At 48.5% G+C, this 12,743-nt stretch overlaps 1 protein-coding gene across 1 annotated transcript; it reads left to right on the forward strand.

Annotated features, from left to right (window-relative positions):
* Window positions 1-6,565: 6,565 nt before the first annotated feature.
* Window positions 6,566-12,309, forward strand: htr5a (5-hydroxytryptamine receptor 5A). Its single transcript, XM_033044256.1, has 2 exons — window positions 6,566-8,007; window positions 11,858-12,309. Exons 1-2 carry the CDS (start codon window positions 7,309-7,311, stop codon window positions 12,188-12,190), a joined length of 1,032 nt encoding a protein of 343 aa, XP_032900147.1. The 5' UTR covers window positions 6,566-7,308; the 3' UTR covers window positions 12,191-12,309.
* The last annotated feature ends 434 nt before the right edge of the window (window positions 12,310-12,743 follow it).

A 12,743-nucleotide genomic window follows, 5' to 3' on the forward strand; every position in this document is an offset into this window, starting at 1 on the left:
AACTCTCTTATTATTTCAATGGTACTTTATTTGTCACATGCACCAGGGTAGAGTGAAATTCATTGTTGTATACAGTTCAAGCCGTATCACTATACATAGGCACTTAGATACATCTTAGATAAGCATCTCAGATACACTACAAGTATATTGCAGTAGTACACTGAGACGCTGTACAGAATCGCCAGTATGGCGCCATTTTCAAGTACCAATTGTTGTAAATCCGTAGTTCGCACGTACTATTGCAATGTGTAAGAAACATTTAGACAGGTTCAGAGGGATATGGGCCAAACACAAGCAGGTGAGACTACTGCAGATGGGACATGTTGATCAGTGTCGGCAAGTTGGGCCGAAGGGCCTGTTTCCATACTGTATGACTAGTAATCATACTGTATGAAGTTAGTAATCACCCTGACCAAGGCAAAAAAGGGAATGGGAACATGAAAAACACAAAAAGACAATGGAAATCCTGGGAAGTGTTAGTAATTACAGAAGGCCATCAAGAAAGTGGTTAAGATCTTAATGAAGAACAATGGAAATACCGATGGGCATTTTTTTTGTCAATAGCCTTTCACTGGAATTGATAATAGTCAAAGACTCCAGGTTTTAACCAAGCACAGAAAGGTAGGAGTTGAATATAATAGACTGAGAAGGGTCAGGTAATGTCTGAAGGAGGGTCTCCACCCGAAACGTCACCTATCCATGTTCGCCAGAGATACGGCCTGACCCGCTGAGTTGTTCCACCACTCTGTCTACCACATATATACATATATCACAGATATACACACATCATGTGCACACTCATGCTGCATATGTACACACACACACACACACACACACACACACACACACACACACACACACACACACACACACACACACACACACACACACACACACACACACACACACACACACACACACACACACATATATAAGAGTGAATATTTTTTTTAATTGCAAATGCTGAAAATCTGAAATAAAAACAGAACTGCAAGAACAACTCATATTTTTCAGTCCTGATGAAGAGATCACCACCTGAAATCAAATGTTTATTTTCTCTTTCCGCAGATGCTATCAGATCTACTGAGTGTTTCACCTTCTTCAGACTCTGAGGAACCACAGTGGGGGGGGGGGGGGGGGGGAGAGAGCACCGAGAGAGGGTCCCACAGAACTCCCGTCCAAGAGAGGAGAAGAACTTCCTCAAAGTAGGCACATCTTGAGGAGATTCGTAGTGGAGCAGTAAAATGGAGGCACAAGGAACTGCAAATGCTGGTTTGCATAAACCCCCCACAAATTGCTGGAGTAACTTATTAAAAATAGCGGAGTCAGGGGATATGGGGAAAGACAGGAACTGATTGGGGATGATCAGCCATGATCACATTGAATGGCGGTGTTGGCTCGAAGGGCCAAATGGCCTGCTCCTGCACCTATAGTCTATTGTCTATTGATCAGACAGCATCTCTGGAGGACATGGATAAGATCCCTTCCCTTCGGGAAGAAGGGTGCCGACCCGAAACGTCACCTATCCATGTTCTCTAGAGATGTTATCTGACCCAGCACGTTGTGTCTTTTTCGGTAAACCAGCGTCAACAGCTCTTTGGTTCAGCTTTTATGGAGAACGTTGATAGGTTATCTTTCGGGTCCAGACCCTTCTTCAGAAAAGAAAGGGAGGAATGAACTGCAGATGCTGGTTTATACCGAAGATAGACAGAAACTACTGGTATAACTCGACGGTTCTGGTAGCATCTCAGCTGTCTGAAGAAGGGTCTGGACCCGAAACGTCACCTATTCCTTTTCTCCGGAGAAGCTGCCAGGCCCGCTGAGTTTTGTGTCACCTCCAGCCTTTTGTGTCATATTCGAAAGAATTTGAAGGGAACGGCATAATTGGAGATCATCTGTAAGCTAATGAGAGTATTTGACAATGTGGTATGGATGAGGTGACGGGAGGTGCAAATGGAAACAACACCTACTGTCAGAAAGATGAAGGCGGCGGTCAGCGTCTGTGTTCATTTCACATTTCTGCTATCCGGATCCTTTGCGCTTATTATGAATTAACATTGTCGAACATCGGGTGCCGAGTCTGTAAACCGTGTCTGTCCAAGAGATAACGAGGAGAAGGAGATTCGCCGTCAGAATTCGGAACGGTAACACGAGCTCAATCGTTGTCCTTCGAACAATCGCAAACCTAAAACCCGACTAATTATTTGCAACAAAGCTGCTGGGGAAAAAAACCTCGATGCAAGAGACAGGTAGGTGGGCGGCAGTGCAGGGCTGGCGGCGGAGAGGGACTAATTGGGCACATCTTTCGCAAAGGTAAAATGAATGGGGGCACTGATATAATCTGTGTGAGTGTACATTTGCCAACGATCCTACGATTCTCGTAGAAACAAAGAACTGCAGATGCTGGTTTATACCAAAGATAGACGTTTGCAACGTTTAAGAAATATAGGAAAGGTTTATAGGGATATGGACCAAACGCAGGCAGGTGGATGGGGGCATGTTGGCCGGCGTGGGCAAGTTATATGGAAGGGCTTGTTTCCACGCTGTAAGACTCTAAAAACAAAACAAAACTCAGCGGGTCAGGCACCATCTTTGGAGATAGGTGACGTTTTGGGTCATACCTTCTTCGGACAGAGTAGCGGGAGGGTGTTTTCTTTACTTGAACCTTGCGTTCTCCCGGTGTACCACTAGTGTTATAAATCCAGCGCTTGCAGCTTCAACTCTCATTAGCCAGACCCGACTCGAAACATCCCCTATCCATGTTCTCTAACGACGCTGCCTGAGTTGCTCCAGCACTTTTAGTCCTTTTGTGCATTTAAAGCGTCTACAGTTCCTTGCATCTATATAAATACCAGAGGGTTTGGCCCAAGGCGAGGGGGGCAAGGTTTTAGGCGGCACGGTGGCAGAGTAGTAGAGAGCCGAGTACGATTGTGACTACGGGTGCTGTCTGTACGGAGTTTGCAAGTTCTCCCTGTGATCGCGTGGGTTTACTCCGGCTGCTCCAGTCCCGTCCCTCCCCCCCCCCCCCCCCCCCCCCCCCCAAAGACGTGCAGGTTTGTAGGTTAATTGGCTTCGGTTAAAACATTGTGAATTGTTTCTAGTGTGAAGGGGTGGTCGCGCCTCAGTCATTGGGACCCATGTCTAGCGTTTAACCGCACGCCCGCACAGCCTATGTACAGCGAGCAGAGCCAGCCGCAGTCCCAGCCTGCCTCTCTAGACACAAAAAGCTGGAGTAACTCATCGGGACAGGCTGTATCTCTGGAGTGAATGAATGGGCGACGTTTCGGGTCGAGACCCTTCTTCCCGCTGTGCCGCTGAGCTACTCCAGCTTTCTGTGTCTATCTTCAGTTTAAACCAGCATCTGCAGTTCCTTCCTACACACTTTGTCTGCCTCTCTATCCCATGTGTCTCGGGCATCGCTTGTGTTTTGCATTTTAACTTATACGCTGCTCTTTTTTTAAAGTAAATTAAAGAGTCCCATTTGCAATTAAGACTGGTATAGATGAGGCATCTTGGCCGACATGGACGAGATGGACCGAAGGGCCTGTTTTTGTGCTGTATGATTCTCTGGGATTCGCTGGACTTGCCCCACACAGAGAAGGAACAGCGATCCCTCCGTTTGTTGGCACAGTTCTTTCTATTCGACGCTTCCCAGCCACCGCGCGTTGTTCACCCCCATCAAGTCAGATATCCTGGGCTTGCAGCTGCTGGCAAGTGTTGCTTTGCGCTAGGCGATGTTGTCAGGAGGCAGCGATACTGCTCTAAGCTCCGGTTCCTATATTTAAACCATCAACACACGGCTGCTGTCCGGGCTATCCTTACCGACACGTATATGGTTCCCGAATATGGTAGAGCTGTGTAGGAAGGAACTGGTAATACTCGTTTACATCGAACACAGGCACAAAATGCTGGAGTAACTCGGCGAGACAGGCAGCATTTCTGGAGAAAAGGAATGGGCGACGCTTCGGATCAAGAATCTGTGGAGTTGTTTGCCACAGAAAGCTGTTAAGGCAAAATCAATGAATCTATTTAAGGCAGAGAGATAGATAGATTCTTGATTAGTACGGGTGTCAGAGGTTACGGGGAGAAGGCTACAGAATGGGGGTAGGAGGGAGAGATGGGTCAGCCATAGACTAGATGGGCCGAAAGGCCTAATTCTACGCCTATCACTTTAGATTTTATGAGACCCTTCTTCAGATTGAGAGCTGCTGGTTTACATTGCCAGAGACCCGGGTTCGATCCTGACCTCCGACGCTGTCAGTACAGAGTTTGGACGTTCTTTCTGTGACCACGTGGGTTTTCTCCGGGTGCTCCGGATTTCTCCTACATTCCAGACACGTGCAGGTTCGTAATTTAATTGCCTTCTGTGTTAGTAAAAAAAAAAAGTGGAATAGTGTTCGGGGCCAGCTCGGTGGGACGAAGGGCCTGTTTCCATGCTGCAACTCTCAATTTTAAAGGTTTGAAAAAGAGTCCCCCGCCCTAAATGTCTGTCCATTTCCCTCCACGGATGCTGCCTGGCCTGCTCAGTCCCCTAGCACTTTACACAAAGGACTGGGGGGGGGGGGGGGGGAGAAGGCCTGTGTGTGAATGTGTGAGTGACTGGTGGTGGTCGGAGGGGCCGTAGGCGCAGATTGGCAGCCACGCTTCCGTCAGTCTGCCCCAGGGCAGCTGTGGCTACAGAAGTAGCTTACCACCACCGAGTGTGACTGAGGAGTGAATGAATAATGCGATGTAAAGCGCCTTGAGTATTAGAAAGGCGCTATATAAATCCCATCCATTATTATTATTATTAGAGTGGGATTGAGCGGGAACAACAGATCAGCCACGATCGAATGGTGGAGCAAATGTTATGGGCTAAATGTCTTATGATCTTATTGCATTTACAGACATGTTATGTTGCTGCAATTAAGAATTTCATTGTTCAATTGACGGTAACTTATGACAACCCAGACTGTGCAGTGAAACGTGTAACCCGGTCATGTCAACACGCACCCTGAACAGTTTCATTGAGTCGCAGAGCGTGGAGACAGGCCCTTCAGCCCACTGCCTCCGTACCAATACCAATCTATACCAAAGAAGGGTTTCGGCCCGAAACGTCGCCTATTTCCTTCGCTCCATAGATGCTGCTGCACCCGCTGAGTTTCCCCAGCAATTTTGTGTACCTCCAATCTATACCAATCCCATTTCCCAGTGTTCAGCCCGCAGCGTTCCATGCTAGGATGTTGTGAGTCTCATTTTTTTTATTTAACTTCCCGGGTCACTTTTTTCGGGGACCTGGCAGTGAAGTATGCGACTGATGTTCCGAGAGTGGCAGGGCAATGAAATTGAGACACAAAGAACTACAGGTGCTGGAATCTTGACCAAAGCACAAACTGCCAGAGGAACTCAGTGGGTCAGGCAACATCTGTGGAGGGAATGGATAGGCGACATTTCATAGAGTCACACAGCATGGAAACAGTGTTAGGGGTTATGGGGAGAAGGCAGGAGAATGGAGTTGAGAGAGAAAGACAAACCAGCCACGATTGAATGGTGCAGTAGACTAGATCGGGCCTAATAGCCGAATTACTCTCCTAGAACTTATGCACTAATGAACTTTCTACCCAAGTTGGCCACGCTCACCAACATGCTCCATCTACTCTAGTGCCAGCTGCCTGCGTTCGGCCCATCTCCCTCTCAACCTGCCCTACCCTATCCATATACCCATCTAAACGTGTCTTAAACATTGCGATGGTACCTGCCTCAATTACTTCCTCCGGCAGCTCATTCCATGCACCCACCACCTTTGTGTAAAAAAGTTACCCCCCAAGTTCCTATTAAATCCACTCACCTTAACAATTTCGAACTGAGGAAGGGTCCCGACCCCAAAACATCGTCTGTCCATTGCCTCCACAGATGCTGCCCGAGCCGCTGAATTACTCCAGTTACTCTGTATTTTTTTTCAAGTAAAAACTTAGTGAATGTTCCTCCCTCTACCATCCCTCAGTCAGTGAGTTCCAGGATTACGATATCTCCTCATTTTATCTACTCCACTGCGATATCTCAGAGCATTTGAGGTAGGTGATGTTTCCGGTTAGGATCATTCTTCGTACTGAAAACTGGTTTAAACTGAAAGGGTCTGGACCTGAAACGTCACCTATCCATGTTCTCCAGAGATGCTGCCTGGCCCGCTGAGTTATTCCATCCAGCATGTTGTTTCCTTTTGTGCATTATCTAACACCTGCAGTTCCTTGTTTCTGCAGGGATAATAGAGACATAGAATAATCGGGTGATCGGTGGTTAGCGTGGACTCGGGTGGGCCAAAGGTTGTATCACTAAACTATGGGTCGGCACAATAGCGCAGCGGTAGAGTTGCTGCCTTACAGTGCCCGGGTTCATTCCTCACTAAGGGTGCTGTCTGTACGGAGTTTGTACATTCTCCCTGTGACCTTGTGGGTTTTCCCCAGCCGCTCCGGTTTCCTTCCGCGCTCCAAAGACGTACAGGTCTGGAGGTTAATTGGCCTCTGCAAACTGTCCTGAGTGTAGCCGGCGTGGACTCGGTGGGTTGATAAGCCTGTTTCCACGTTGTATCTCTGAACTCAACTAAAACTGCGTGTGTGTGCAGAGCCAGCCGATGTGTGTTTATGGGGTTAATGGTCAGAAATAGAAGATTTAATTGATTCCCATTAACCAGGGTCCCCTCGCTCATACGTTCAGCCAATTGCCGCTGGCTGTGGCCGTTTTCTCGGCTTGCTTTGTCCAAACACCCATTGCTAAAGGAATAGGTAACGTTGCTGAAGGAGGTGGTCGAGAGGCGCGCTGTAAATCCATGAGTACTCGCTGTACCGCACGGATTCGGCGACAAGGGGCGACCGCTTATAAACTGAGCGCTGGGGTCAGCTGGTTGTGTTGACGCAAGTATTCCTCCCTCCCTTTAAAACAACTCGGATCTGATCTCTCTTCTCTTACACCTTAAACACAAGGTCCGCTCCGAGCAGCAGCAGCAGCGGCTGAAGCCCGGCTGCGGCGTATTGAAATGTTCTTCAATGTTTTACTTAAACTCGGCGCGGTGTAATTCTAAATTCAATGCAACACTCCTGACAAAACCACTTGAGCTCAAACCTCGTCTGCTTCTACCCTGAACCAGGTTTGGCAAGGAATTTATCCTGGACATCTCGCCGGGTCCGGTGGAGGCGCGGAGCAACGGAGCGGCGATAGATGGGGGAGGGAGAGCGGTCCCGAGTTGACACTTAAAGACGGCTTCTCCCCACCGCTTTTTTTTTTTTTAAACGCCAACCCCTTTGTCCCACGTTCAGGACTTGGTGGGACACCATGGCTTTGTCCAACCACACGCCGTGGGGCAACTGGACGGGATCCGCGGACCTGTCCCCGAAGCCGGCATCGATATTCAGCATCCTTGTCCTGACTTTGTTGGCGATCCTGGTTCTGGCCACCTTCCTGTGGAACGTCCTGATCCTGGTGACCATCCTGCGGGTGAGGACCTTTCACCGGGTGCCCCACAACCTAGTGGCCTCCATGGCCATCTCGGACGTGATGGTGGCCGCCCTGGTCATGCCGCTGAGCTTGGTCCATGAGTTGGACGGACGGCGCTGGAGACTGGGCAAGGTCCTGTGTCAGGTGTGGATCTCCTTCGATGTCCTGTGTTGCACTGCCAGCATATGGAACGTGACTGCCATCGCCCTGGACCGGTACTGGTCCATCACCCGGCACTTGGAGTACACATTGAAAACCAGGAAAAAGATCTCCAACATCATGATAATCCTGACTTGGGTCCTCTCCTCGGTCATCTCCCTCTCGCCGCTCTTCGGCTGGGGCAAGACCTACTCCGAGCAGGAGGAACAATGCCAAGTCAGCCAGGAGCCTTCCTACACTATCTTCTCCACCTTCGGGGCGTTCTACCTGCCTCTCTGCGTGGTCCTCTTCGTCTACTGGAAAATATACAAAGCCGCCAAATTCCGGATCGGTTCCCGCCGGACCAACACGATCACTCCGATGCCTGAGGTTGTAGAGGTACAATATCTCGCCCGGCGCGTTATTGATCGGGGGAGCAAAGCAGGCGGCTAGTGTGGGTGGGTGGGCAAGCACCCACCGAGACAGGAAGCGGGAGGCGATGGTCAAACTAGTGAATGGGGGTAGGAAAGATAAACAAATGAAGAGGGATAACGGAGTGGTAGAGGGACTGGGGAGAGAGGGAGGGAAGAGAGCGCCGGGGAGGATGAAAGAGATGGCTATAGAGTGAGGGGGGAGAAAGAGAGCGTAGGGGAGGGGAAGCGAGAGAAAGTGGAAGAGTGAGTGAGAGAGTCAGTGAGGCAGACAGTGTGGGAGATAGAGGCGGGGGAGGGGGTAGAGTGTGTGAGGGAGATATCCTGAGTATCAGAGAAAGGGAATAAGTGAGTGAGTGAGAGAGGGAAGAGTGCGTGAGGAAGAGAGCAAAGGATGGATGAGGGAGAGAAAGAGAGGGGGAGAGCCAGTGAGGGAGAGAGAGGGAATGTGTGCTTGAGATAGAGGGAGAGTGGGGATAAGTGAGGAAGAGTGAGACAATGAGGGAGAGTGGTGTATGAGAGAGAGAGAGTGAGAATGTGGGGGAGGGAGGGACAGTGAATGAGTGAGAGAGAACGAGTGAGAGAGAAAATGAGAGAAGGAGAGAGTGAATAAATGAGGGAGGAAGTGTGAATGAGAGAGCATGAATGAGTTGTGGGAAATAGAAAGATGAAGGGAGGGAGGGAGGGAGTGAGAGAGAGAATGTGTGAGAGTGAGAGATTGTGTATCATGGAGGGAATAGTGAGTGAGGAATCGTGATGAAGAATGAGTGAGAGAAAGAGAGAGGAGAGCGGGAAGCATGAGTGCATGGGGGAGAGAGGGGATTAAGGTGAGAGTGTGAGGGGAAGTGAATATGAGGGAGAGGCAGTGATTGAAGGAACGAGAATGTGAATCGGAGTGAGTGGGGATAAATGAAAGGCAGTGAGTGTGAGAGGGTGATGGCACGTGGGCGTGAAAACTACCAAGACAAGAGAGGCACAGCAGATCGAATAGAGGAGGTAGAAAATAGATAAAGACCACAGGGGAAGGATGGCTGGAGGAATAAAGCAGAGCCCCTGAACAGAGAAGGGAGAGAGAGGGAGGAGGGAGGAGGAGGGGGGGGGGGGGGGGGGGGCAGAGACAGAAAGAGGGAGAGGGGGGCAGAGACAGAAAGAGGGAGAGAGGGGGGCAGAGAGAGAGAGGGGGGCAGAGAGAGAAAGAGGCAGAGACAAAAAGAGGGAGAGGCAGAGACAGGCAAAGAGAGAGCGAGACAGAGAGAGGCAGAGGCAGGGAGAGAGAGAGACGAGCGGAGAGAGAGGCGGAGAGAGAGGGAGAGGCAAAGAGAGCGAGTCAAAGAGATAGAGAGCGTAACAGAGAGAGAGAGGCAGAGGCAGGGAGAGAGAGGGGCAAGCAGAGAGAGAGGCAGGGAGAGAGGGAGACAGTAAGGAGCAGGGAGAGAAAGAGAGAGAGGCAGAGAGAGAGGCAGAGAGGGAGAGGGACAGAGAGGGAGGCAGAGAGAGCGAGCAATATCATTTGGTGAAATCTGGTGCAAAATGTATGCATATGCTTTGGGGAATGTGTGCATGCAAATAACTCGGCAACATTTCCTCATTTCACTGAACAAGCATTTTACAGGGAAGTCCAGCCGTTATTGCTCTTGAGAAGGTCCTTGAAGCACTGCAGTCCTTCTGATGAAGGGACTTCCACAGTAATGCTGGCAATCAGCTCCAGGACTTAAACACCCTACAAAGGATCATGTATATGGTTCCACGCCAGAGCAGTGGGCAACGTGGAAGGGAATGGCCTCCTGTGTAGAGGTTGCAGGAGAGACAGACGTGAGGCTGCTGAAGATGAGAAATAGATACATTAGTGTCAACGAGAGATAGAGGGAGCATGAACACAGACGAAAGGAAGGAAAGCTAGAGAAAATAAAGGGAAGCAAGAAATTTAACTTTGAGAATGAAACAAAGCCAGTCTTGCAATACATTACAGGGTGTTCCCCTGAAGAGGTTGCAACCCATATTCCACCTTGGTAGCTTACAACACCACGGCATGAACACTGAATGCTCTAATTTTAAATAATGTCTAACTCACCCCAATCTCCCCTCAACCCCCCTCCCCTTTCTCCCAAACATCCCCCTCAGGCTGGGGAAGGGTCTGTACCCAAAATGTCACGTATCCATGTTTTCCAAAGATGCTGTCTGACCTGCTGAGTTACACCAGCACTTTGTGCCATTTTGTGATCTTGCATCACCCTCTGTGTGTAAGTGGATCAGTTTCAATCCTGACTGTGGGTGTTGTCTGTATGGAGTTTATACGTTCACCTTGTGACCGCATTTCTCCGGATGCTCCAGTTTCCTCCCACACTCCAAAGAAGTACAGGCTTGAAGGTTAATTGATTTTGGTGAAAATTGTAAGTTGCCTCTAGTGGGTAGAATAGTGCTAGTATAAGGAGTGATCGATCGCTGGTCGGCTCAGGCTCGGTGGGCCAAAGGGCCTATTTCTGCGCTGTATCTCTAATGTCTAAAGGCAAGTAAAGAAGAAGGAGAGGAAGATAGAGAAAGAGAGAGAGAGAGAACAATAGAAAAAAAGGTGACCAATTACAGAGAAAGAGCAAAATAATAAAGAATTAGGAAAGGCATAGAATGGAGAGAATGGGCAGAAAGAAAAGGAATATTGAGGGGAAATTCCCAGAGGAATTACAGGAGAGATGTGAGATTGCTGAAAAGGAGAAATGGAGAAATTAAATGTAAAGATAAATAGAGAGAACAAGAACACAAGGTAGAGAAACAAAAGGGTGGAAAGTGAGAAAATGCAGGGAAGAGTGAGATTTTAAATTGAGAAAGAAGCAAAGCCAGTCTTGAAATTCGCTGTAGAAATCAGGGTGGCAGAGTGGCGCAGCAGTAGAGTTGCTGTTTAACAACACCAGGGACCTGAGTTCGATCCTGACTCTGGGCAGTGGCGGACTGGCCAGGGTGTGGCTTGCCCGATGGGAAGTGGGCCCCTGATGAAGTGGGCCCCCTATATCAAGTGGGCCCCCTATATCAAGTGGGCCCCCTATATCAAGTGGGCCCCCTATATCAAGTGGGCCCCCTTTGTCTCCTGGCAACCAATATTTTTAGACCCAGTCCACCACTGACTATAGGCACTATCTGTACAGAGACTGCGTAGTCTTTCACCGGGTGCTCTGGTTTCCTCCCACATTCCAACAACATGCAGGTTTGTAGGTTAATTAGCTTTGTAAATTGTCCCTAGTGTGTAGGATAGTGCTAGTGCACTGGTGATCGGAGGTGGATACAGACACAGTGGGCCGCATGGCCTGTTTCCATGCTTATCTCCCTGCTACCTTCAGGTAGAAGGTACAGGAGCCTGAAGACTGCAACAACCAGGTTCAGGAATAGCTACTTCCCCTCAGCCATCAGGCTATTAAACCTGGCTCGGACAAAACTCTGATTATTAATAACCACTTTCTGTTATTTGCACTTTACCAGTTTAATTATTCATGTGTGTATATATTTATATCATGGTATATGGACACATTTATCTGTTTTGTTGTAAATGCCTACTATTTTTTTTTTTTTTCTGTGTGCTTAAGCAAAGCAAGCATGTCATTGTCCTATACAGGGACACATGACAATAAACTCACTTGAACTTGATCTCTAAAATAAAAGTTTTGGTGAAATAATCTTCACAGAGTTGATGAAAATGTGCACTGTGGAATGTGTTTAAATTTGGGTGAAATATCTTTGCAGTTGATGAAACTCTCTGTTGTGGAATGTGTTTCATTTGATGAGATTGGTATTTGGGAGCTTCCCCACTTATACTCGCTGTCTTCTCCCAGGTGAAAGAGGCTTCCCACCAACCGGAGATGGTCTTCACCGTTCGCCATGCCACCGTCACCTTCCAGACGGACGGCGACACCTGGCGGGAGCAGAAGGAGAAGAAGGCCGCTCTGATGGTCGGCATTCTCATCGGGGTCTTTGTGCTGTGCTGGATCCCATTCTTCATCACTGAACTCATCAACCCTCTCTGCTCCTGCGACATCCCTCCCATTTGGAAGAGTATCTTTCTCTGGCTTGGATACTCCAATTCTTTCTTCAACCCGTTGATATACACCGCCTTCAACAAGAACTACAACAACGCCTTTAGAAACCTCTTCTCGAGACAGCGGTGAGGTGCTGCTCCGCACTCTCTCACCTATGCATTCAACGCACAAAGGGAATGGGTTGAATAGTGGGGATGCCTTGGAGATGGCAATCTTTCAGTGTGACATAACCAACCCTGAGACATAAAGCTGGACTATCCTTCTTACCCATTCTGACTCAAAACATTCTCACCATATCTTGTGGAGCTACGCTGCTATTTATGGTAAAACCCATTTGCGACCTCTGACTTTGTCAAATGTCTTTTGTCGTTAAGTGTATATATAAGCATTTCATTTGCACATCTCTGAATATAATGCATCCAATGCGTTTTTAGGACAGCATGTCTACTTGCACCAGATCTGAGAGAATGCAACTTTAGAAATGGTTTCTGATAATGACGGCCTAATATTGTGCTGATGAGTCTATTTTATATTGAATTCTCAAATCATGAAGAGCACTGACTTTATTGTTCCTCATCTAAGAGGACTGGAAATCTTATGGGGCTTCCCTCGGTTAGAGGACGGTTCTTTGCGTGATCTTCAGCCAGCAGAGCGTGTAATCCATGTCGGCAACATGCTGAGC

The sequence above is a fragment of the Amblyraja radiata genome, chromosome 2, assembly GCF_010909765.2.
Source record: "Amblyraja radiata isolate CabotCenter1 chromosome 2, sAmbRad1.1.pri, whole genome shotgun sequence".
Classification (NCBI taxonomy): Eukaryota; Metazoa; Chordata; class Chondrichthyes; order Rajiformes; family Rajidae; genus Amblyraja; species Amblyraja radiata.

Bases quoted from the DNA above. Each gene is read 5' to 3' on its own strand.
- htr5a (XM_033044256.1), top strand. From the start codon at position 7,309: ATGGCTTTGTCCAACCACACGCCGTGGGGCAACTGGACGGGATCCGCG. The intron at 8,008-11,857 runs GTACAATATCTC...GTCTTCTCCCAG, and splicing joins CGATGCCTGAGGTTGTAGAG to GTGAAAGAGGCTTCCCACCA.